This window comes from Populus alba, chromosome 2 (genome assembly GCF_005239225.2).
Source record: "Populus alba chromosome 2, ASM523922v2, whole genome shotgun sequence".
In the NCBI taxonomy this organism is placed as follows: Eukaryota; Viridiplantae; Streptophyta; class Magnoliopsida; order Malpighiales; family Salicaceae; genus Populus; species Populus alba.
The window spans coordinates 2,676,704-2,701,110 of record NC_133285.1 but is presented as its reverse complement, the minus strand read 5'-3'; the positions used below and the strand labels follow the sequence as shown (position 1 = coordinate 2,701,110).

Sequence of the window (24,407 nt, the reverse complement as noted above, 5' to 3'; positions counted from 1 at the left end):
TTACTTTTGAAAACACTCAAATTACAAAACCAAATCTTGCATAACTAACTGGTGTAATCGAACACCATCAACTAAAATCTCAAACACTAACACAGAAATGAAGGGGAAAAAAAAAGAAATTTAACTTTGAAGGGATGCCGATGTTCATTACTGTGAACTTAATTATCGAATATGCCACTGCTTTTGTTTTAGAGATATCGATCGTAAAATTATAGCCTGTGGTACGTAACATCATTTACTGCTCTCAATCACATGCAGACGACCAAAACAGTTGCCAATAGCCCTTGGATAGACTGAAAGGGACGACCCTCATAAATGAGTTCATTTCACATCAAATCCTTAAACATATGTTTATATATGTAGATCATAGCTAGTTAATGTTAGAAGATAGAAGAAAGATAAACTTAAATATCTAAAACAACAAGGGATTTATCTTACAATCATAGTCAAAATGAGAGAGGTTTGGTTGTTTTTATTGAAGAAAGTAAAGTTCAAATCAATCCGTTGATCCACAAGTTGACCCGTTTAATATAAAATCTGGATCCTAGGCTTAGTCAGAGATCTGATTGCGTCTTGTAACCATGCACAATGTCTAGATTACGACTGTTTTTGCGCGTGAGCAATTATTTAAACAAATATAGAGGGATCTTGCTATATTCGAAGATAGTTCAAAGACCTCACAAGAAGGAATTAAGAACAGACAGTGGTGTCAGATGGTGTATGATTTGCCACTTGTGAGGTTTCCACCTGTAAAAGCCACTTGTATGTGGCACACAAATGGTAGTGTAGCAGTCATTAAAAGATGCGTATCCTAAAGTTTGGATTTTTCTTTATCCTAATGTTGAAGGCAAAGCTTAGCTTAAGAGGTGGAGAAAATCAGAAAATGTTAATCAATCAGGATCATCTGATGAAAATAAGCCACACTTTGCCACTGTACCCACTTAGTAGCATCAATGATGATAAAAACGAAAGATTAGATGCAGCAGAAAACAGAGGAGTCGGCTTCTGTCCAGAAAAGAGCTCCCCTCTCTTTCCTTCTCTCTTGATATCTTTTACTTTTCATTGGAGCATTCACGAGACCCCCATGAAGTTTCTGCTTTGAATTCATCTATATTTCCACTGCCAAACGACCTAATCTCTTGATCCTGCCGTGAAAATCTCTCTTCTCCTTGTTTTTTTTATTTTGCTACAGTAACACCCCTGCATTTTCATGAATTGTCTTCTTCTCTTTACTTTTCAGCTCTTCATGCCATGAATCCTCATAACCTTTCTTTGTTTGTTCCTTGTCTTTATTGGTAGTTATCATCATCTGTTGACAAATTTTCAGATGGAAAGTTGTCATTTGGCTGGTTTTTTCATGCGCTAAAGAACTTTGATGAGCGTGTTTTCTTTGTTGTGTGCATGACTGTTTCTTGTACTGGTTTTGATCAGTTCATGAAAATCCATTTTTCCTTTTCAATTTTCTGCAGAACCCATGTTTCTGAATCAGTTCATGCACTTTCTAAAATCAATCCACACTTTCAGGAGGAAAGCTCATTTTGATTGTTTGATTTGACACCTTTCTTTTTTTCTTAATCATATCTTTGGCAGTCATATCAAACACAACAGGAGAGGTTCTTCAATGGCGAGTTCATGTTTCCATGCATTTCGTCTTCGGAGACCGAAGAGCAAAACATTAACAATTCCTTCCTCATCAAAATCCCATTTGAATTCTGAAATGGATAGCTTGGAGAGGAAGAGATTTGACAGCATGGAGTCATGGTCAATGATACTGGAATCTGAGAATGTAGAGACTTGGGAGGCTTCAAAGGAGGACCAAGAGGAATGGACTGCTGACCTTTCACAGTTATTTATAGGCAACAAGTTTGCGTCTGGAGCTCATAGTAGGATTTATCGTGGAATTTACAAGCAGAGAGCTGTTGCTGTCAAAATGGTGAGGATTCCAAACCAAAATGAGGAGACTAAAACTTTGCTTGAACAGGAATTCAAATGTGAAGTTGCTTTGCTTTCGCGTCTCTTTCATCCCAATATAGTCCAGGTCTGTGTGTTTTGCTTTCCAATTCAGTTAAAAGCAACAAAAGCATTTCCTTTTATTAATTAGCAATGATGTAGCTGATATGATTAATATGTTAATGAGTAATTAGTGAAGATATAAAAGGTAATCAATGTATCCTGCGGGTATTTCTTTGGTCTAATGTGCTTAATTTTGAAACTTGACTTGGACAAGGAACTCTGTTCCAATGTGAAAGCTTAGTTGATTTATAGAATTCTCTTCGTTATCCTAAGTTGTCTTCAAGCTTTAGAAGATGCCATACTTGGTTGGCCTGATTTTTTGAGACAGCCTCAAATTTACCGGTATCAGCTTGATGAAAGCCTCAAATTTCTTATCTGTATCTGTGCTTTGTACCTCAACCTGAAGCTTCGATGAGTATCTGAGATCATGCTATTGATGCTTCTGAAAAAAATTAGGCTTTAGTCTTGCTTTATAATCAATTTCCATAGGCGGAGAAAGGATGTTCAATTAAAAACTCATCCTCGCTTTGGTTATAGCAATATGGTAAGAGTGCTTTCTTTGCAGTTCATTGCAGCTTGTAAAAAGCCACCTGTGTACTGTATCATCACAGAATACATGTCACAAGGAACTCTGAGGATGTATCTCAACAAGAAAGAGCCATACTCACTTTCAACAGAAACAATACTGAGATTAGCTCTTGATATATCACGAGGAATGGAGTATCTTCATTCACAGGGAGTCATCCACAGAGACCTGAAATCAAATAATTTGCTTCTGAATGATGAAATGAGGGTTAAGGTTGCTGATTTCGGTACATCATGTCTAGAAACACAGTGCCAAGAAACCAAGGGGAACAAGGGAACCTACCGCTGGATGGCACCTGAGATGATCAAGGAGAAACATTGCAGCCGGAAAGTTGATGTGTATAGTTTTGGGATTGTGTTATGGGAGCTAACTACAGCTTTGCTTCCCTTTCAAGGAATGACCCCTGTCCAAGCTGCATTTGCTGTAGCCGAGAAGGTATGCAGATTGTTTTTGTTCGATTCAACTCGCATTTGCTAATTACGAGCTCTCATAGAAAAAAGATTTGCCTGCATGCTTCTTTTATCTTACAATTTGATGTTTCCAAAAAGAAAAATAAAACGCTCATCTTGTAGCAGTGGGAGTTTCCCATAATATATTAGGTAGTGTTTGGTTAAAGTCTTGAAACTAAAGACGCTGATTCAATTAGAATAGAGAGACATGTCCTTTCTCTTTTGAAATAATAGAAATTCACTTCAAAACTGTTATAGACATGGATTTATGTCTCTGTTTGTCTTATCTGTCTTTTTCTTTGTCTCTTCTACTAAGTATTTGTCCCTTCTATCGTGTATGCTAACCAAAAGCAACTGTTCATAAAATCAATGAGATCTATTATCTCAAAGAACAATAATCCAAAACAGTAAAAATTGAATGAAAAACTCGGAAGGAGAAAAGAGGCGATTTTGTCTGTTATTTTTGTATTGCTATGTTACTGATCATCTGCTAGTTTCAAGATGTGTATCTATCTTATTTAGCAATGCACCCCTTCTGAACTCATGCTTGCTATTAATTAGGTGATATCTGAATTTTTCTGTGAAATCACTCATTGGTGGCCATTGGATAAACAAAAACAGTAACAATGAACTATCTTGGATGGGTTCATTCAATTTGGTATCTGCTTTGAAGAATAATTTTGGAGGGAAAAAGCTCTGAGAACTTGGAAATGATGAGAAAGGTTATTTCCAGAATCTAGCTACAAACAGTACTGCAAAACATGTTTTCTTAAATTAGTTCAAGTTGAAAACAAGTTTCGATGAGTATGTATCACACAAAGTTGATATTCAGCTTTATTCCTCTCCATCCTTAGGGCATATGAGCAGAAGGAGCATCTCCTTTCTTTATCTGCCCGAATTTTTCCTCAGGGAGTGAGTAGACTAATTCCGTTATCCCCATGATACTGTAAATTTACATTGCTTTATGACCAATTGAGCCTTAATAAAATGATTCGGGATTCTGCTGCTTGTTGCCACTACTGTTTCCAAAACTTAATGTTTTCCATCTGTTTTGAGGCTGTAAACTTTAACTGAGTTACTGCTGTGTTAAATTTGTTTCAATGGAGATTCTAAAAGGCAGACAATTACCAGTTTTGGTTAGGTTGATCATGCTGTATTTTCAGGGTTAGACTCCGAGATTGCTCATCAAAACTCTTGCTGCTGATCTAGTTCTCTGAAAGAACATTTGATCCGTGTGTACAAAACTAAGATTTGTAGACATCAATTGAACCATGTCGAAATGCTTATAAAAACTGAAAATGGTTACTTATTTTAGGGACTATAGGGATGGAACCTGAGAGCTTCCACTATGGTCATTTGAAATATGAAAGGGCTCTGCTAGGCATATTAGCCGGAGCATAATTTTAGATGAAATTGAGCAAATGAGGCTCTGTGAATAACTGGAAACATGCCATACTTATTTTTTCAAGCTCTGTCATAAGCATGGTTCTTAAACTTGGCCCAGCCCGGTGGTTGACCTGCCGACCCGGGGCTTAGACCAGGCAGAGTTAGTGGAAAACCCTGGATTAAAAAACCCTGCAGTTTGATGCCTGTTTCAGTTTTTTTTTTTTTTTTTTAAATAAAGCTAGATTAACCTGGCCAACTCGTAACTGGGCCTTAAGCAGGGTCAAACTGCAGGTTGGGTGTCTTAACTATGGTCTGGAGTATCTTTCTGTCAGTTTTATGGGAGCAATCTTCCTCTGGTCTACCATTGGTAAGGCTCCTATGCTCAAATTATGGGGGAAAGCTGTGGTAGCAGAAGATATGTGATGGAGCTTAGAATGCATATGAATGATCTCACAATAAAAGGAAAACTCTCTGCGGGATAAACATATCTGATCCCATTGTTGTTTCCATTGAAAATGATCCTTTTGTTGCTAACTATATTTTTAACTCTGAAATGCAACCTGTGGCCTCAGAACTTGGGGCAACAGACCAATTCTATATAAATTAGTTTTTGTTTCCATGGCAGAATGAGCGGCCTCCGCTGCCAGCAAGTTGTCAGCCAGCACTTGCACATCTGATAAAGCGCTGTTGGGCAGCCAACCCATCCAAGCGACCAGATTTTAGTTACATTGTTTCTGCTTTGGAGAAGTACGACGAATGCGTCAAAGAAGGCCTTCCTCTTGCTTCACACTCGGGGCTCGTCAGCCGGAATGCCATTCTGGAGCGCTTGAAAGGCTGCGCATCCATGAGCTCATCCGTACCTGTACATGCCTAACTCCAATTCAAGGTACTGCCATATCTCTAGTCCCTTATAACCTTTCACTTGCACATGATGTTCTTCCATAATCTAAGGTTATGGTCTGCTGGAGGCATATCAATAAGTTCTCTCAGATTTGGATTCACCTTCCAAGGTTCCATACTCTGGACAGACCAAGGAAGATTGTTTCACTTCTTGAGAACTATAAAGAATGCTAAATCTTTTAGAGAAGAGACTGAACATGGATGCCGCTGTTGAGCTATTAGTTAGATAATGTGGCGTGTCTATTAGTGTTTGATTACTGTCAAAAACAGGAAATCCACTTCAAAACTGTTCTAGAGATATCTTTAACCAAACACGTTTCTGTTTTTATATACATGTTCTTCTACCCTTGGATGCTAGCCAAACACCAGAAAGCTAAAAGGAAACTTATGTTGAAATTCTTCAATGAGCAATGTTGTTTTCAGTTTGTATTAAGCTCATACATCATGAATTGAAGCCTTGCTTCCCTTGTAGCAGGTGAGATGTTAGGCAGGCTGGACCTGTCGTGGATTCTCCACAGCAAGGAAGAGAGACTGAATTATCCAATAGGGAAGAGGAGGACCCACAAGAGGCCCATCCCACAAGCAATCATCTTGAAAAGAGCTGTAAATATATGGTGTCTGTGTCTCCCAAAAAGAAAGAAATTTTCAAATTTCAATCATGGATGAATATGATAGCTAGCTAGCAATCCAGTTAGAGGAATCTCCACCTAATGCCACCATTTTTCAACCTTAATTATTGATCATCATAAAAGTTAGGGTTAGCCCTAAATCACGACGGAAGAATATCTATCACGTCTATGCCTCATCCAATTAAAAATAAAAATTGTGCTAACTAGCTATTGCTTTTTTGTTGCCCTTTCTCTCTTTTGTTTTTCTCCATGATTCTCTCCCCAACAGTCGTCCATGGTAACATCATCCAAGCAGTTTTTAGTTGTTCTCCATTTGTGCTGGATAATTTTATATCATATCATCTCTATATCTTACTCATGATATTTGATGATAAGACAATATTTTTTTTATTTTTAATAATCAATTAAGAAATATGATTATGAACTAAGAGGAAAAATAATTTAAGGCTAAACAATGAATTGTCTGGAAATCACTAATTTGATTATGATTATAATATTGGTTTTTAAGTGTTCGATAATACTTTAAAAAATTAATATTAGAATCATTTCCATGTGTTGTTTTCATTTGTAGCTAAGAAATATATGCAAAAGGCTTTAGTAATAATAAGTGATTATGTAAATTGTGTTATTGTGTTGGTTAAAGAGCCTTTTAGGCAGCTGGCTCACATGCCATTGTATTGAGAAAAGCAAGACAATGTGGCACTTCCACTAGATAGCATGGGCATCATGAGTTACCCTTTTCAAAGTAGATGACAATATATATATATATATATATATATATATATATATATATATATATATATATATATATATATATATATTCAATTTCAAATCTTACATGAATTTCCCAACTTTTGACTGTGATGAGACCAGAAGTTGGCTGATCCAATGAAGCAAATGGATGGGGATGGAGATGCAGGTTGAAACACATGTATAGAAACTTTCAATGAGAAAATACTTTTTTAATTTTCTCGAATCTATTTCAAATATATTTTATAATTTTTTTTTTACTTTAAAAGAATTCAAATATCTAAATATAATAGATTAATTTTCTCATCTAAATTCAAGTCACAGAACAAATAGGTGAGAGAAAAAAAAAAAAAAAATATAAAGATGTGCATTGAAACATAGCTGATTATGAAGGGGTATTCGAGAATATAATAGTGTTGATTTTAAAAGTGTTTTTTCTTATAAATGTATCAGAAATATATTTTTTATTTTTAAAAAATTATTTTTAATATAAATACATCAAAATAATTTGAAAAATAAAAAAATAATTTTAAACAAAAAAAACTTAAAAAATTATAAAGGCATAAATTACACCGCAACCTCAAACAAATCACGAGAGGGTAAGGTAAATAAGGGTGAAGTTGATGTTGATGTTGCTTTGTTGGGGTCGACTTGCACCGAAATTAACTCTATGATTATTGACTAATTCCTAACAAAGAGAGAGTCAAAGTATAATCTTATTGTCATAAAAGGGTATCACCAAGAACATTATTGGGTTTTGCTTTACCATTTCAAAAATTAATTCAAACTTTTTATTCCAATTAATACACTCTCTTGAGATGAATGAGACGTTTGGTATTGACTTTATCGTTAATTAATTCGAATGAGATGCTCATCTTGGCAGCATTATGAACCGCCACCAGAAGAATCATAAAATTAAGTACTTGACAAGTTCAAGCATGCCTTTGTGAATAGGTTATTCAAGTCCAATCCAGTGCTTCATTTATTTATTTTTTTAATCAAGCATGGTGTTTTTAAAATTGGGAAATAATAATATAGAAATTGGAGAGCAAGTTCAAGAATTTTATAGTTTTCTAGCAGCAACCATCGAAAACTATTCAAAAAAAAAAAATTAATAGATACAAGAAGAAAAGAAATATAAAAAATAAATAGATAAAAATATTTATATTATTTTTTTTATTAATATGAGTGTTCAGCTAGCTTACGTGCACCTCGACTAATCTAAATAAGCCCTAAAATTAATGACCATGTAAGCCTATAGTAACTCTAAAGTTTATAAGACTCGAACTGTATAACATTTAGGGAGCAAATTTAAAATCTATTCAGTTAAATTATATCCTTCAAAATGAGTAAAAATGGATATAGTTATTGGTTTAATCAGTATATAACTTTTTCTATTGCTTGTGAGTAATATACGAGGGTTTAGGAGCATTGAGATATTTAATGAATGACAATCACCTCGTGGGTTTAATGAGAATATGTGATAATTTAGTATAATTAATATAATACAAAGTTAATCTTAATATATACAATTATAAAAAAATCAATAGGAAATTACAACAAAATTTATCAATGTTAAATATTTATAAAATTAAGGTATAACAACACTCAACTACTCTAATTTTTGTTATATAACTTGCAATCCAACAATGACATGGAAAAATGCAACCCAATACTAAAATTTCTTACAAGGTTTGGGGTGAGTATGTGCGTATTGAATTTTTTTAAAAAAAAATTAGCATAGCAAATTAAAAATACTGACATAATAGTAGTATTTAGTGTTGCGTTTATACATGACATGATTTTTAATTGCAATGTGTTTAAGGATGTTATGATTTTGAATCATAATAACTTACAATTTTATATTTTAGAACCACGACATCCTTTCATAGTATTATAATAAAACACTTTATTTTTTTAACAACATTAGCCCAATTGTCTTTACTTGTTGGAAATCATAATTATAATTGCTAGTGTTTTGATGATTATCGCGTTTTGAAAAAACAATATTTACATAACATCAAGTATTAAAATCATAATTTCTTTATGTATTGCATTTTAAAAATACAATAAGTATATATTATGTTATTTAATCAAGAACCTTTTGTAGCTTTATTATTTCGTTTAAATTAGCTGAGGTTACCAAGAAATTGGGGCTTGGTTGTCCCCCGTTCCTGTATGTGATTGGTCAAGCACAGAGGAGGCAGCCAGGCAGATTCGCCTTCCAAAGATGGCCTAACCTTTTCACTAACCAGCTATATATATACATGGAAAAAAAAAGATACGATAATCTCCACCTTTTTTACCCCATTTACACAAAAGACGTCCATGAGCGTCCATGAGGACCATATGAGAAATTAATATTGAATTTGACTTTTGACCTGGTCCATGGCCATGAGATCAATCCATTTCTCCTCACTCTAATTATTTTTTCCGGTAGGTTACTGCCCTAGTGTGGCTTGGATTGGATATTTTGGTGGTGAAGTTGTTTGAGAGTTTTTTTTTAAAAAAATATATATATTAATATAATATTTTTTAAATTTTTATGACATCAACACATAAAATTATTGAAAAATATTAATAAAAAATATTAAATTTAATATTTTTTTCAAGTGAAAACGTATTTTTAAAAAATATCCAAAAATATAAATTATTACACTCTAGAATATTGGATAATACAAGATGCTCCCGTACACTTAGCAAGATTATCAAATATGGTGTGAAATATATGCTCATTACAATAATCATTTGTTGTTAAACTTGATTTGACGGATAAACACAGGATCCAATTGATCTTCCTCTTGTTTTGGGTTGAGTGTTAAAACAAATTAACCAAGAATTAACTAGATCAACCTAGTCAAAATCCAATTTAATTTTTTTTATTAACTTGTGTTAATATATTATATCCATAATATGAACTGACCCTAACTCTACTTTTAAATTAGGTGTAATAACCTTGACATTAATAATTAAATGCTATCCAATAAACCAATGATGGTTGATTCAAGTAGTTCGGTGTTTGTTTCTTTTAAATAAGATTTTGAATTTAAACCTTATATATGAAATATATTTTTATTGGAAGATCTTTATTTTTTAGTAAGTCAACTCAGTTTGACTGAATTTATCAAGATCACATGAGCTTTTAAATATAAAAGTTTAGAAGAAAAAAGAAACTGTCCAATATAATCCTTTTAATTTCTCCTTTACTCAAAAAAGATATATAAAAGGGCTCGTCAAGAACATTAAAAAAAAATAAAAAAAGGAGTGATGATATCAAACCTTGGCAAGCACTTGAACGTTTCTTCTTGTAATTTCTTTTCCAAAGAACTTGCGTATGGACACCTAGTCATCATATCCTGGGTCGCTGCTAAATGCCCCACTTATCAGCAGCGATTTGCATGTAATAAAAACCTCTGCAATTATTACTGTTAGAGTTAGTTGAATGAAAAGATTAATATCCAACTGACATTGACATCACCTTCTCGTCAAGAGAAGCACTTCACTTCACTTCACTTCACTTCACTTCACTTCACTTCACTTTCTTTCTGGTTATCCGACCATTACGAGAGAATCTCCCCTTACACCCACGGGAAAGGCTTCGAGTTCAAATTCATTTTCTTGGAGCCATGAAAACACAATTTAACTCCTTGATGTGGAATGCCATTTAGTTTTTTTTTTTTCTTTTTCTTTATAAAGATTACATGATATACATTAAACAAGTTAATATTTTTTTTAGTATGTATATATATATATATATATATTTTTGGATTCGAGGAAACTCCACCTCTCTAAAGCACTTTGTGGCCCAAGTGAATAAGTAAAACCCTGACTGTTCCAGAAATGCATGCCCTTAACTCGAACTCAAATCTACTGTGCAGATCTCAAACCCTTTTACATCACGCTACGCCTCTTAAAAATTATTTTTATATTTTTTTATATATTTATTGTTAATATTAAAAACTCTAGCTTGGTCAATTTAATAACTCAAAAACTAACTTAGCCGAGTTTAATTTTAAATGAATGGAGAATTAACTCAGTTACTTAACAATATAACTTGGCTAAATCCTAAATAAGATTATTTTGCGTTAATTTTTATTTTTTATTTAAAATAATATCATTTTAAATAAATAATGAAAAATCTTAAACACGTATTTTATAATAAGCTTAATTGACTCATTAACTTGTAAGATAACTAGATCAACTAGTAACATAACTTTTAACCAATCATTCCTTAAAATGTTAGGATAATTATGGGGAAAAAATCTAATTATTTTAGAAAAAATAATTTGAAAATAGGAAGAAGTCTTGTGTATCTAGTGTTATGATGTAATGTATTTTTCGTTTAAAAATCTATTTTAATATTTTTTTAATTTATTCTTATTTTTTTTATCAAATTAATTGAACAACACAAAAAATATATTTATTCAATATTTTTTCCAAACAAAATATATTTTTTAAAATACTAAAATACAATTTTAACAGAAAAAACAAACTCTGCATTAAAGAATAGATGCCAGTAGCCATATATGTAGCAACGAAAAGATATCTGGACAGAAGCGGGGACAAGAACAGTGGACTAGGGTGGCCTGGCCTCTTTTCCTTCCCTTTTTTGTTGGGAGATTCATCTTTTTAAGAAATTATAGTGTTTGTACGTTATACTTTTTAAATTTTTTTATTTAAAAATATAATAAAACAATATTTTTAATATTTCTTTTTTATAATAACACATCAAAATAGTATAAAAAATAATTCATGATAAAAATATTTTTAAAAACAATACAGTTAAACTAAAATGACAAACACCTCCCATTATTACCATCATGCAAGAGAACATGCAACCACCTTTGCTTTAATCGAAGCATTTTATTATTCTTGGGCCTGCTTTTGCCGACCTCGATAAGTGATGACACCCATATCTATTCCATTTCATTTCCACCACAAACAGCACCTCCCCCACCGCCGTAGAGGAGGTTGCTCGCTCTCTCCTCACTAATTGTGGGATAGCGATGCTTCTAGTGGCCTCCGTGACCACCCTTGTCCTGCCATTTCTGCCATGCTATGTTAGCTAGCCAATCGAGTTCTAAAATTGGAAACCATGTGTGGCCATCCCTCTCCAACCTTAATTTCATGGATTTGCTTCCCATTTTTATGCAGAAAATGAACGAAACACCAAGTTGCATTTAACTCTAGAAAATACACAAATGTATTTGAGTTGAAAAATAAAAATAAAGATATAAATAATTTCAGAATAACTAAGCAATAATATGGGTTTAAAAAGATTTATTTGAATCGATAATTTAAGTATTTTTTATATTGTGAAATGTTATTTTAGAAAGCTTTAATTTGATATAAAGGTTTGATGAATAATAACTTCACCAAAGCATAAAACAAAATTCTGCCCTTTGAGATCGTGATTCAATGATTTTTAAAATTATATAAAAAAAAACCTATTTAAAAAACATTAATTTAATATGTTTTTTCAAACAAAAATTATTTTCAACTATCTTACCAAACATCCAAACATAATTGAGTAATCATTAATGCTCCAAGATTAAATATTCTTGATTTTTCCCTTACCAAATCCTTGAATGTTTGCTAAAGCAGTGAAATCCAAGATTAATTTATTCATTTATCAAACAAAATTTACTACTCTAATGAGAAATTAAGAGAACAAACACCGAACTTAGATCATACAAATCATCAAGTTATGTAAAATATTTTTTTGATAGATTTTAATTTTAATGCTATTCATAGATTATCTTACCTAGCTAAAGAGATGATATAAAATTTGCTAGAAAAAACATCAAAATTGATGATGATTCAAGACTATAAACAAGGAAGAAGATAAAAAAAAAAAAAAACAAACAAGAAGAAGAAAATCCTTCCCTTTATGATCTTATAGCGAAATGCCAGAAAAGTAGTAGCCTGCAGGTTATACAAGGAATTAAACCCACCAGCTCTCTTCCTTTCCTGGTTCCATCTAATTCACTAGCCCAAAACACCCCAAATCCTCTCCCCGATGAAGCTCACAAACCTCCTGACAGACCCTTTATCTGTCACTTCTTCTTCACCACAACCACCACCGCCACCAGCAGCAGCAACTTCACCCCCACCCCCGCCGCTTCTATTTTCATCCACTGAATTAGACTCGTCCATCCTGTGCTTCATTCTCAACTCTGTCCTCTTGATTAACTCACCAGACCCTTGGCTATTTCCCTTCCTTTTCCTGTCTTTCTTGCTCTTTTTGCCGCTTGAAGGACTACTCTTTCCTTGTTTCAACAACCAATCCTCGAAAGCATCGATAATCTCATGAATGAGCTGTCGATTAGGAGACGAGTCCCACCTAATCCAGTAACTCATGTAGCACCTAAAACAGTCACAGTTGAACATGGGAGGATGGTCATTATTGCTGCTGCTGCTGCTGTTCTTGGTGTAAGAAGTTGTCTTTTGGCGAGAACTACTCTTGCGGCTATTCATATAGGACCAGTTGCTGCAGAAGATATTGTTATTGCTTGAGCAGGAGATAAGATAGGCCAACACCTCTCTGTCCTCTGGAGAAAGAGCTGCTGTGAGGGTTAGGATGGTGGCCGGAAGAAAGGACAGATGGTCTGATATTATTGGCGGCGATGGATGCACCGTGCCTTTTCGGTATAGCTTCTTCATGCTTGATACTCTGGATAGATGCTGTATAGAGAGGGAGGGAGAAGGGGATAGTAGAGGGCTATCTAACAGAGGCAAAGACTGGAAGTTAAAGACTTTGAAAGTTCGATGAAGAAGATGCCATATCATACATGTGAGGGGAGAGTATATGTGTGGCAAATGGCAAACACTCTCACGCTGTGTTATAGTTTTTTAATTCATGTTTTTTTTTAAAAAAAAAAAAAAATATACTAAAATATATATTTTTTTATTTTATAGTATTAATATACCAAAATAATTTAAAATACCAAAAATAATTAACCTAAAAAAACATAAAAAATCAAATGTTTTGAAAATACCTCGTGCGGGCAAGCGCTGTGATGTCATGTACTTTTTTTGTTATCAGTGTTTTTTTACTTAAAAATATATCAAAATATTTTTTTATTTTTAATATAAACATATTAAAATTATAAAAAAAGTTAATTTAATAATTTTTCAAATAAAATATATTTTTAAAATATATCCAAAAATAAAAGGTACAGTATGCAATTACCTGAGTTAAGTGAATCACATTACAGAAAAGTAAGTAATGATGTTACGGAACCTATAGTTATGTTTAGTATTTGGTTCCTGTCTAGTCACTAAACTGCCCCTCTTTAGACGCCGCTTTTCAGTTAAAGGGGTAGTGGAATTGATTGTCCATTAGGGCTATTTCAAGAATTTTACCCAACAATAGCACATTGCATATTTATTTATTTTCTTAGTTAAAGAAATAATTTCTAAACGCGTATATAATACATGCAAGTCTTACATTATTTCTTTTTTCAGATTTTAAAAAAAATAATTTCTAAACTAGAACAATTTAATTTAATAAGTTGTATATAATATATCTAAGTTCTTTTCTACAATTAAAAAAAATAATTTTTAAACTCTCATAATTTAATTGATTGCATATAATACAAGAGCCTCTAACATGATTTTTTTTTTAGCACACACACACATTAATTTTTTTGTATTGGTCAGCATACACGTTAACACATCAGAATTTTTACACATATTAGCACATCAAAAATTTATATTTAGCACATCAATTACAAGTATTGATAGGTTAGGTAAAAAATTATGTTTAGCACGTGCATTACAAGCATTAGTAGATTAGGTAAGGATATTATTATCTTTAATGGACACATGTGAGTAATCTCCAACTCTAAAGTTAGCTTTTCTTGGTATTTATAAATTTATCTTGTCAATATATTTTTAAAAATACTAGAAGTATTATCATATGAGCTCTCATGTATCTCTATAATCTCATTCTTTCTTTCATTTTCTTTTCTCTTCTTTCTCCATTACTATTGTTGGAAAAAAAAAAAAAAAAAAACTCCAATTTCACCCGGGTATACTTCATGGGACAGTTAATAATGTTGAAAAAAAATTATGCTTTACTCCCTTGTAACAAGCATTAGGTCACATCTTTGCTTCCATGAAATTGTTCACAGCCATGTCTTGGAAGATAGGCACACAAGTTCGTGCTTAAATTCACGAGACCTTCACCTTTTGCTCTCCCACAGGCCACTCTTCGACACCGTTTAAAAACACGGTTAAAACTGTGTTTCTTCAAAAAAAAATTTTTTTTTTTTTTTTTCAGCTCAATAAGTGGAGCATGATTTAATTCAAGCCATTTGCTTGCATTCCCATGAAGTGAATAAAGCATACAGAGTTACCATTTTATTTTATGATCTCGCAACCCAAATGTCGAGGGCAGAAGCGTTTGTAGAAATACAGCATCCACTAGTATATGACAATGCTCAAGATACTTCAGCAGTTGAATGCTTGACACTGGAATCATTTTACCACAACATGCATGATACCATCTGAATATTTGATCCCCCCGTAGATGTGATAGATTTTACCAGATAACCTAGAGCTATGACATGAAGCTTGTGCAAGTTCAACAGTACCCGAAACTCTAAGAAGAACTTGGCAGGCGAGTCTTGATCCATGATTCCAGGTATTTCAACTCTGCGTTGCTTATTGAATGGCCAAGACCAGGATAAGCCTGCACAAGTGCAGATGATCGGCAGGTTTCATACATTGAATGATAAAAAAATGAATTTTTTTTAGAGAACAAGATGTATCACCTTAAACTCGCAGCTTATACCAGCTTGTTCGAGGAAAGGGGGGCCTGCTTGTCCAGCTTCGAACAATACTGTTGCGTCAGCCATTCCATGTAACCATAGAATAGGTGTCTGCACAAAGTTAAACTATGGATCAATCTCATGAAATCCAAGAAGTGATATTCTTGTTACAAGTAAATCACTCGGAGAATGATAAATGGATACCAACTACAAAAGAACAACGTAGCTGGCTACCACAGAAACATGAAGACAGCAGAGGAAACTATCTTCGAATAAAATACTGGGGAATCAAAATGCTCCCGCTCTAAGATTAGAAAGCATTTGTCTTTAGCAAGACGTACCCTCTTTGCATCTGGTGAAACCTGTTCCATGATAGAAGAATTAAAAGGAACCCATCCACTGAAGACTGCTCCACCTCCTAGAGTTTTTGGGTAAAGCAGAATACTGGACAAGGTCAAGGCACCTGTAAGAAGTTGTTAGATATCGGGAGGTCCTGAAAATAGAAAGAAAAAAAAAAAGCGAGAGATCAATTTTCAAAGTTGTGTGGGTTTGAGGGATAGAAAGAGACCTCCTTGGCTGAATCCACACACAAACACATTCTCAGGATTTGTCCCTGCAGCTATTTCCTTGTCTATCATTGCATGCACATTCTGAACAGCTTTCAACAAACTACTTTCATCTTTTGGAGAATCCTGGAGCAAGTCAGCAAAACAAACTAACTAAAACACAAGCAAAATCTGGCATCAAAAGCGTCCAACATCTTGGATGTTTGAGGAAAATACTGGTGGGACCATCTCAAGATTTGAACCAAAAAATGACAAATATGTTTCTTTTCACTCAACATCGCATGAGACTTGCAAAGCTTATTCCATAGCTAGGTCCTCTGCGAATATTTTATTTCAACACAAAATTAGATATTTTAAAACTGAAACAAACAAAGAAACCAGTGATATGGTACGTGCTAGTCAAGGGTAACAATTCAATCAAACTCCAGCTACAATATTCAAAATATAACTGGTCTATTCTTTCTGTATCAGAAGATTAAGATAATAATGGATTGTGAACAATCAACAATCGATGTAGAAACACCATGAAGCAAGAGTACACAAGCTTCTCGCTGAAATGGCTAGACAAAAAGGGTTGTCAGACTCTTCAGGAAAAGATGGAGAGAGTTGGCTGGTGAGCCAAAGAACAAGAACAACAGGTGGAAAAAGGATTTGCCTATGCTACGAAATTTGCAGATAGCAAGGAAAATAAATATCCAACCAGAAGAATTAACAATGAATCCCTTGCGAGCTCCATTTTATTTCCAGCAAAAGTTCAAATTACAAAACAGGTGTCAATGAAATAGTTTAATGTCATGAGATTAGAATAGGTGAATTGGGATCAAGAGGTCTGGAGAGAACAATCTGAAAAGAAGCAACAAAGCTTTACTTACAGCTGTCACGGGAATCTCATGGATGTCAAACCATGATGGCATTTTAGCACCATCTACAAGGACAAATCACAAACTAATTAGTAAAGCAATGGATTACATGGAGAAAAAAATTCAAAATATCTTACGGCTAAAAAGAAATTATAAGGTCGCACACAGAATAAGCTCATTCCAAAGCTATTGGTATATAAGACCAGAACTTAAAAATTTTGAAAAGAAGAGAGGATAGATCCATCAAGCAACCAGAAGAACACACCCAAAAGAAGGAAATTAGGAGGCTAAACATGGTCTGGAACTCTATAATTATGTAAAAACCTGCCCCACCTAAAAAACCAAAGGAGGGATTATAAAGATTAAACTGAATGCAAACAATGAAAAAATAAATCAATATTCAAAAGTGATAGTCCACCAAATTGGTTTGAACAATCATAAAACAGATAAATAGTAAGAAAAATAGAGCAACTGAAAGAAAGACACAGAAAGCACCACATGCTATGATATTCAACCCACTTCTGCCACTGATTTAATTTGTTTCAGGGAAATGACAGCAAACTATCTCATCCAATGTCCTGTGTAAAGATCTTCACAGTGATATCCTTTTTCACTAATTCTTTTCTGTTTGTTACCATTAAAATAACAATTTATAAAATAGTTGATAAAGACATGAAATTTCCAGCCTTTTCACTTCTCATCCTTGTCAAATCCCCACCAAACTCTTAACATTATTAATTAATCAATATTCACGGTACTAACAAACTGTATATTGCAACATTCACTCTAAGATCATTCCTAATCGATAAGCAACTGGTAACAAGCAGGGTTTAAGCATCAATTGAGAAGTGATCAATAAGGTGGTTCTCCTCCATGATCAGTCTAACCATTTTGAACAAACAATGCAACAGCTATTTCCAACAATTTTATACATACACACAAAGATCAGAGAATTTTTCTCATATTGAGCCCTATGAAAATATTATTCAATGACTACACACAAAGAGGGAACCATGAAAAAGCAAATCAACTCCTGAGAATACAGGAAACCCTTTACTACACCCACAACAATGACCGGCTAATCTAACTAGAAAATTTGTCCAGATCATCAGTTGGAGATTAAATGAATCAAACACATCACCTCCTCAATTATCTGAACTAAATGGAATCATTACTCTTTAACTTAAGGTACTGAAATTAACAAGATCATTAAAAAAAACAACAAAGAGCCACATAAAAATGAGGTAAGTAAGCATAAATGAAGCAAAACCATAAAGTGATAAGCCTTATAATTGGCATGAACAATCATAAAACAGATGAACTGCAACAGAACAGAGTAAAAAAGAAACAAGGGAAAGACCTCCAAGAAATCCCTCGTGGTGTGCTATTCTTAAACTCTTGGAGAATTGTGCCATTAAATTGATTTTGTTTAAGGTAAATCGCTGCATTTTATCCACTGATTCAATGTCCTACGCGGTCTCCAAAAGTAATGAATCTTGTACACTATTGAAAACTCAGAGCAACAAAATAGGCTTCTCAAGATCTCCTTTCACACTCTTGTTAGCTTCATTTTACACTCTCTCTTCCTTACCGCCAAAATCACAGCTCATAAATGAACTAAAAGGCATCAAATCTCCAACTTTTGAAATTCAACTCCTTGTCAATCCTCATAAAAATTCTATCTTCATAACCAATATTCACAATGCTAACATGCTCTATTTTAAAACATCGATCTAATCTCATTCTCATCAAGATGTAATTGACCACTTAATCTCTTCCATTAACAGTCCAGAAAATACAAAACATTATCAGCGATAGGTAGAGCCTACATTCAGTGGATTCACAAAAAGGGATCAATCAAAATTGAAGAGCAAACCAATGCGTAAGATGGAAAAATATATAAAACCCATAAATCACACCCATAACAACAAGTCCCACATAACTAGAAATTTCATTCAGAACCCTAAACAAAGATTCACTAATTTAAAGACAAGGAAAAAAAAACTAAAACTAAATTTGGCATAAAACCTATAATTAATAGCACTAAATGAACAAGATCATTAGAAAAAACAACAAAAACAGAAACATTGTTGCAATATATGTAAGGATATGGCTTGGGGCTTACAGTTGCAGGAGACGGGGGCAATAGGAGCAGAAGGGAAAGACCATTTGGTGGTACGAAATTCAGGAGAAGTGAAGAGGGTCTTGATGGGCTCATTGGCAGGGCCTGAGTCACCCAATCCATGAAGCCATAGTACAAAACTACGAGCAGCAGCCATGGATTGCTGTTTTTGAGAAGAAGAAGAAGGGTTTTTTGGCTGCAAGAAAACTGATGCTATGAAGATGGCGGTGCTCAAGAGGAGGGTTAATGAAAAGATTGCAATTGGCCTTCTTCTTGCTGTGAGTGTGAGCAGAACCTGATGCATTGTTTTTGGTCTTCCATGGTGACTCCTTTTTTATATTTTTGTTTTGCCAAAACCAAACCGAACCTGTTTTCTCAACGTATTTATTATTTCCCAATTTTATGGGTTTAGTTATAAATGAAATAAAAATTGTATGTAATTAAAAGTTTTAACTGATTTCAGCATGGTTATTCAACCCAGCCGAGGTTCTTCTGGCAAAGAAGTTGTGTCTCAGGTCAATTTAGAAAAATAAAAAAAATAAAAAATTTTAACATTTTACATAAAAAAATTAAAAAAAAAATTTATAAATCTAAATTATATATAATTATCTTACATACAAAAGTTAAAAAAAATCTCTATAAATATAAATATATATATATATATATATATATATATATTATCTCACATTAAAAAATTAACTGTATATATAACTATCTCACATCATTATGTATTTATAAATTAATTTTATATTTTTTAGGTTTATAAATATAAAAAATAAAAGATAAATATTATTAGGGTTTTGAATTGACCTAACTGTTTATTTAGATTTAAATAGAGCTAATTACAAATCTAAATTTTGCTTATTTAAAACTTGATTAAGATTGTCTGAATCTCATATTAACCCACCAGGTTGAGTTAAATTTTATAATTATATATGTTAATAATTGAATTTTTGTGTAATAAAATAATTCTTATGGGCAATTTCTTTTCTATTTTCAAAAGAATCAATCTCTTCTCATTTGAGATAATGAGGTCCCGTGATGAAGTTGTAAAATCGATTATGTTTTTCATAGGTTGTAATCTTAGGTTAGTGAAGTAACTGAGTTTATCACTGCAAAACAAGTTTTAAGTTTAAATTAATAAAATATAACATGAAAACAATGTACAAGAAAGCAAAGAATGATAAAGAGTCTATATGTAAATGTTTTGTGTTTTGTTGAACTTATGATTATGGTTATATGTTGTTTAAGAATTTTTTTTTATTAATATAGTATTCGGATCAGTTTATGTGTATCTCGAATAATTCTATAAGCCCTGAAATTAATTAGTAGCTTTAAGTGAACTCAAACTCGTAACTATTAAAAAGCAAATTTAAAACCTGATTATGTTGAGTTATTTTTTAATGTTTTAAAATTGTTGTATAGTTGCTCGTGTATTTTGGATTTTGTGTAAAGTTTCATGTGGTTATTAGTATTGTTGAATGGTTTCTTATAATTACTAGTATTGTTGTATAATAGATTAGTTTCTTGCCTTAAGATATATTCATGGTGACTACTCATCAGGTGTATTTGTACACTCGATTCTTGAATTGATCATGTTTATTTTTTCTTTTAATTTTTATCTCTGTAAGCGTGCCATCGTCATGTTTAGTCAAGTCTAAATTCTAAACTCCTTATGATCATATTCTTATTTTGATCATAGTTGCTCGTGAATAGAAGCAAATAAAGTTTGAAGTCCCAAAAAAAGAATACTTAAAGTCTTAATTGATCTTCATACTTCTGCGATAGTTGCTTGTCAAGGTTCATGTAAGGAGAGGCAAATAGAGTTTGAAGTCTCAAAAAAAAAAAAAACAAATTAATTTATTAATTCAAAGTCATAGGAGCTTATAGAGATTGAAGAGACAATCTAATTACATGTCTTTGGTGATTGAAATTGTTTTTTAAAATGATATTTTAAAAAAAAAAAAACATAGAAACATAAAATTTTTCTCTTCTCTTATAATTGTTAGGTACTAAAATATATATGAAAATAAAATTTAATGAATAAAATGTAAGCTTTTTAAAAAATAAGGACTAAATTGTAAAAAGAACCTCTTGAACATAAAAAAAATATAGAAGATATACTATTAATTTTTGTCCTTGTTTTTTACAATTTTACAATTTAGTTTTTTTAGTTTTAAAAATAAATAAATATTATTTTTGTTTTTTTCAAATTTTTGTTAATGCTAATTTATTAATTATTATTTGTTAATTACTAATTTTTAAGAGGGTCAACGTGTGGCCACATACCACGAAACGATTGCGGAGACGCCAGCAAGATAGAGGAGGGCAAGCCACTGAACAGGCAAGGGCGACCGACACCGAATCTCTGTCACCTCTCCTTGTCTTCTCTCTACTTCGGTAGCTAGGGTAGGGTTATTGACTGCTTCATCCATGGCGACATCGAAGCTACAAGCTCTGTGGAATCACCCAGCCGGTCCCAAAACCAGTCAGTTTTCCTTTGCTAAAAAACTTTTCTTTTCTTTCGCTGAATTGTACATTCCAAGCTTAGCTATTCAGAATTTCATACGATCCGATCCGATCCGCGACTAGAAATTTTTATCACCTGCGATTAGATTGGATTCAGATTTGTGTGTTCTTTTCGTTAAACAATCCAATTTAATTCTTTTAATTTCACTCCTCCGTATTTTTTATTTTATTTTTATCAATCTTCTCTGTTTTCTTAGAATTATTTTGATAAATATTGGATTGATTTCCATCCCATTATATATTTTAGTACGGGAACAGCTATAATATGATGGCCCAAATCAGCTAAATGGCTTGTCATCAAGAGGGATTATCTCATGTTTGGCCTGCAGCCTCGTGATGGGTTTTGTCCTGAGTAGATAGGTGGTACCTATAGCTTATAAACTGTATAAGCCATCGACTACTGGTGCGATATATTGGTATTACTAATATATAGAAGCTAAAAGAATGTGTTTTTAAGACTCTGAATATATTGGCTGGCGAGGATGCTCTTTGATTTTGATTTCAATAAATATTCTTTGTTGGGTTGGTTTTGCAGTTCATTTTTGGGCACCTACTTTTAAATGGGGTATTAGCATTGCCAATATTGCTGACTTCGCTAAACCTCCGGAAAAACTGTCCTACCCTCAGCAAATAGGTAAAGTACCCATCCATCCATGGCTTTGTCTCTTTCATATTTTATGCACTCATATTCCATGTATGTTGTTGTCCATTTTGAGTGTAGGCAAGCCTGTAGCTGTCTCTACCTGTCATGCACATCATCTTGCATAACGTTGAGAGCAGAAGCTTATTCTTCTGCTGCCTGATTCGATACTGATAATATTGTATTACTCTATTTTACTCTCACTTTTGTCATTTGGTTGGTTTCCAGCGGTCACTTGTACTGGAGTTATATGGTCACGCTACAGTACTGTAATTACACCAGTAAGTTTTGAGAACCGTTCAGTCCTTTTTTTTTTTTTTTTTTTGTTATGCCTGTCTTTGCGTGTGTGATTTGTATGTTGGGTGTTTCTAGCTTTAGCTGTTTAGATTTAGATCCGAGCTATATAAGTGTGCTAGTTGCTGATTTTAGGTAAGATGATGAGTGCAATCTGAATTTTGGTGGAGTACTAAATGAAATGTTATACTAGTAACCAGTGATTACTGTTTCTATAGCCTGATCATATGTATTTGCTCTTTTATAATAAGAGTATGTGGATCATGTGTATTTTCTCTTCTATAAGATAACCTGCAAGAGAAGCTTTCATTGGAAAAGGTTGAATTTTATTAGTCATTTTAATTGAATTGAATTGGTGTCGTGGAATGATGGATAGGCTACCTTTTAGTGATCCGGTGAGTTTCTCATTTAGAAAACATGGGGAATTTTCCTCCATAAATTAAATGAAAATTGTGTTATTATTCGGTGAGCAGTCACTGGAACTTGATTTGGTTTGATGAATGAATTCCCATCAACATTTGGGAAACGAGAGATAAGCTGGGCAAGGCATTGGATCATGCAATTCTAGTTCTCATCTCATAGGAATAATAGTAACACATGTGCGCATTACTTCTCTGAAATTGAAAATTTGTTAGCAGTTGCTAATTTCCCATTTCTATGTATATTGTGATCAATCTTTGTTTGCAGTGGAATTTGCTACTGGGAGAGAGAAAGAAAAGAAAAGTAATAAGGAATAGTGTATACACATTCTCATTCTCATAGGTGCATGATTTGATGCTGAACCAACACAGAGAAGGGAACTGGAAAATAAGAAAAAGAAAGGGCATGGTGTATCTGCTCTTGCACTTCTTCCTTTTTAGTATCATATCAAGGAAAAGAATCTCTGTTTTGGTTGCTATCCCTGAACTTCTTACTAACATTTAAGATAGGATTTGTGCTTGCATGTAGACTGGTGTGGGTCCTTGCATGGTCATGTTTGCATGCTATTATGTTGGTTGTAAATTTTAGTTGATTTTGATTTTAACCTTTTCCTTTTTTTTGCTCCATATTGCAGAAAAATTGGAATCTATTTAGTGTAAATGTTGCGATGGCTGCAACAGGCATCTACCAACTCAGTCGCAAAATACAGTAAGTTTTTCTTGAATTGTTGTGCATCTTCTTATGGAATCTTGGCAGTAGAAAGTTAGGTTCTCTCTCTCTAGTTCCATTATTGCTACAGATAGCTCATCCTGATATGTTGAATCATCCATGATTCTCTTGCTGTACTCTTGTCCGCATTTTTCACTACTGTTATTGGCCATGGCGTTATCTTTACAGATTTTTAATCACTTCTACATCTCCAGGCACGATTACTTTTCTGAGGAAGAAGCTGCTGTTGCAAAGGAATAATGATGAAAACCTGCTGTTCTCTTTGATCCTCCTGTAATGAAGTCATTCTGCCTTCTTGCAAGGCTTTGGATAGTTTAGTTATGATTTCAATATGGCGATTGTTGTTGTGCTTTTCAAGCTACAAGTGTTCGCCGTTGCTCATTTCCCCGTGAATTAATAATTTGCAGTTCATCACCTCGATCAAGATTGTTGTTGTGCTTTTCAAGCGACAAGTGTTCACCGTTTCTCATTTCCCTCGAGTTAATAATTTGCAGTTTATAACAGTGTGAACCACTGTAAAATTTCAATTCGTAAATTGCTTTCGAATCTTCCATTTTTATTGGCCCTCGAGCTCCATAGGTTCGAACAGCCACTTTGTATGCAATCATGATCTATATCTTTACAAGTAAGACAATAATAAATATACACCAGTAGGTTTTTATAAATGCAGACCATCTGCATGCATCAGTATTGCATCAATCCAAATTTTAACAAGCAGCTTCACAGATAGCATTCGAGTTGTTGGTCAAGAAAAGAAGGC

At 33.3% G+C, this 24,407-nt stretch overlaps 4 protein-coding genes across 8 annotated transcripts; 2 read left to right on the top strand and 2 right to left on the bottom strand.

The window, feature by feature from the left end:
- The first annotated feature begins 714 nt into the window (after window positions 1–714).
- On the top strand, window positions 715–6,067 carry LOC118049370 (serine/threonine/tyrosine-protein kinase HT1). 5 transcript variants are annotated; one of them, XM_035059358.2, is made up of 5 exons: window positions 731–1,150; window positions 1,591–2,038; window positions 2,579–3,034; window positions 5,060–5,320; window positions 5,810–6,067. In XM_035059358.2, the coding sequence occupies exons 2-4, from the start codon at window positions 1,622–1,624 to the stop codon at window positions 5,306–5,308; spliced, it is 1,122 nt and encodes a 373-aa protein (XP_034915249.1). In that variant the 5' UTR covers window positions 731–1,150; window positions 1,591–1,621; the 3' UTR covers window positions 5,309–5,320; window positions 5,810–6,067. The 5 variants fall into 5 exon arrangements, with proteins under 5 accessions (XP_073263468.1, XP_034915251.1, XP_034915248.1 ...); XM_035059360.2 differs by having other exon boundaries at window positions 730–1,933; XM_035059357.2 differs by having other exon boundaries at window positions 730–2,038; window positions 5,807–6,067.
- Window positions 6,068–12,563: 6,496 nt separating this feature from the next.
- LOC118049398 (uncharacterized) lies at window positions 12,564–13,539 on the bottom strand. The gene has a single exon (XM_035059393.2). The coding sequence runs from the start codon at window positions 13,500–13,502 to the stop codon at window positions 12,702–12,704; it is 801 nt and encodes a 266-aa protein (XP_034915284.1). The 5' UTR covers window positions 13,503–13,539; the 3' UTR covers window positions 12,564–12,701.
- Window positions 13,540–15,051: 1,512 nt separating this feature from the next.
- On the bottom strand, window positions 15,052–19,408 carry LOC118049377 (probable carboxylesterase SOBER1-like). The gene is made up of 6 exons (XM_035059367.2): window positions 19,039–19,408; window positions 16,926–16,978; window positions 16,056–16,179; window positions 15,829–15,950; window positions 15,491–15,598; window positions 15,052–15,408 (listed from the first exon to the last, which is right to left on the bottom strand). Exons 1-6 carry the CDS (start codon window positions 19,337–19,339, stop codon window positions 15,319–15,321), a joined length of 798 nt encoding a protein of 265 aa, XP_034915258.1. The 5' UTR covers window positions 19,340–19,408; the 3' UTR covers window positions 15,052–15,318.
- Window positions 19,409–21,307: 1,899 nt separating this feature from the next.
- Window positions 21,308–24,092, top strand: LOC118049272 (mitochondrial pyruvate carrier 4). The gene is made up of 5 exons (XM_035059220.2): window positions 21,308–21,523; window positions 22,100–22,198; window positions 22,433–22,485; window positions 23,553–23,626; window positions 23,842–24,092. Exons 1-5 carry the CDS (start codon window positions 21,469–21,471, stop codon window positions 23,885–23,887), a joined length of 327 nt encoding a protein of 108 aa, XP_034915111.1. The 5' UTR covers window positions 21,308–21,468; the 3' UTR covers window positions 23,888–24,092.
- Window positions 24,093–24,407: the final 315 nt, after the last annotated feature.

Coding starts and splice junctions, on each gene's coding strand:
- LOC118049370 (XM_035059357.2), top strand. CDS start 1,622: ATGGCGAGTTCATGTTTCCATGCATTTCGTCTTCGGAGACCGAAGAGC. Junction 2,039..2,578: donor TTCATCCCAATATAGTCCAG/GTCTGTGTGTTT, acceptor CTTTCTTTGCAG/TTCATTGCAGCTTGTAAAAA. Junction 3,035..5,059: donor CATTTGCTGTAGCCGAGAAG/GTATGCAGATTG, acceptor TTTCCATGGCAG/AATGAGCGGCCTCCGCTGCC.
- LOC118049398 (XM_035059393.2), bottom strand. CDS start 13,502: ATGATATGGCATCTTCTTCATCGAACTTTCAAAGTCTTTAACTTCCAG.
- LOC118049377 (XM_035059367.2), bottom strand. CDS start 19,339: ATGCATCAGGTTCTGCTCACACTCACAGCAAGAAGAAGGCCAATTGCA. Junction 15,951..16,055: donor GTGTGGATTCAGCCAAGGAG/GTCTCTTTCTAT, acceptor AACTTCTTACAG/GTGCCTTGACCTTGTCCAGT. Junction 15,599..15,828: donor TTTCACCAGATGCAAAGAGG/GTACGTCTTGCT, acceptor AACTTTGTGCAG/ACACCTATTCTATGGTTACA.
- LOC118049272 (XM_035059220.2), top strand. CDS start 21,469: ATGGCGACATCGAAGCTACAAGCTCTGTGGAATCACCCAGCCGGTCCC. Junction 22,486..23,552: donor ACAGTACTGTAATTACACCA/GTAAGTTTTGAG, acceptor TCCATATTGCAG/AAAAATTGGAATCTATTTAG. Junction 23,627..23,841: donor CAACTCAGTCGCAAAATACA/GTAAGTTTTTCT, acceptor CTACATCTCCAG/GCACGATTACTTTTCTGAGG.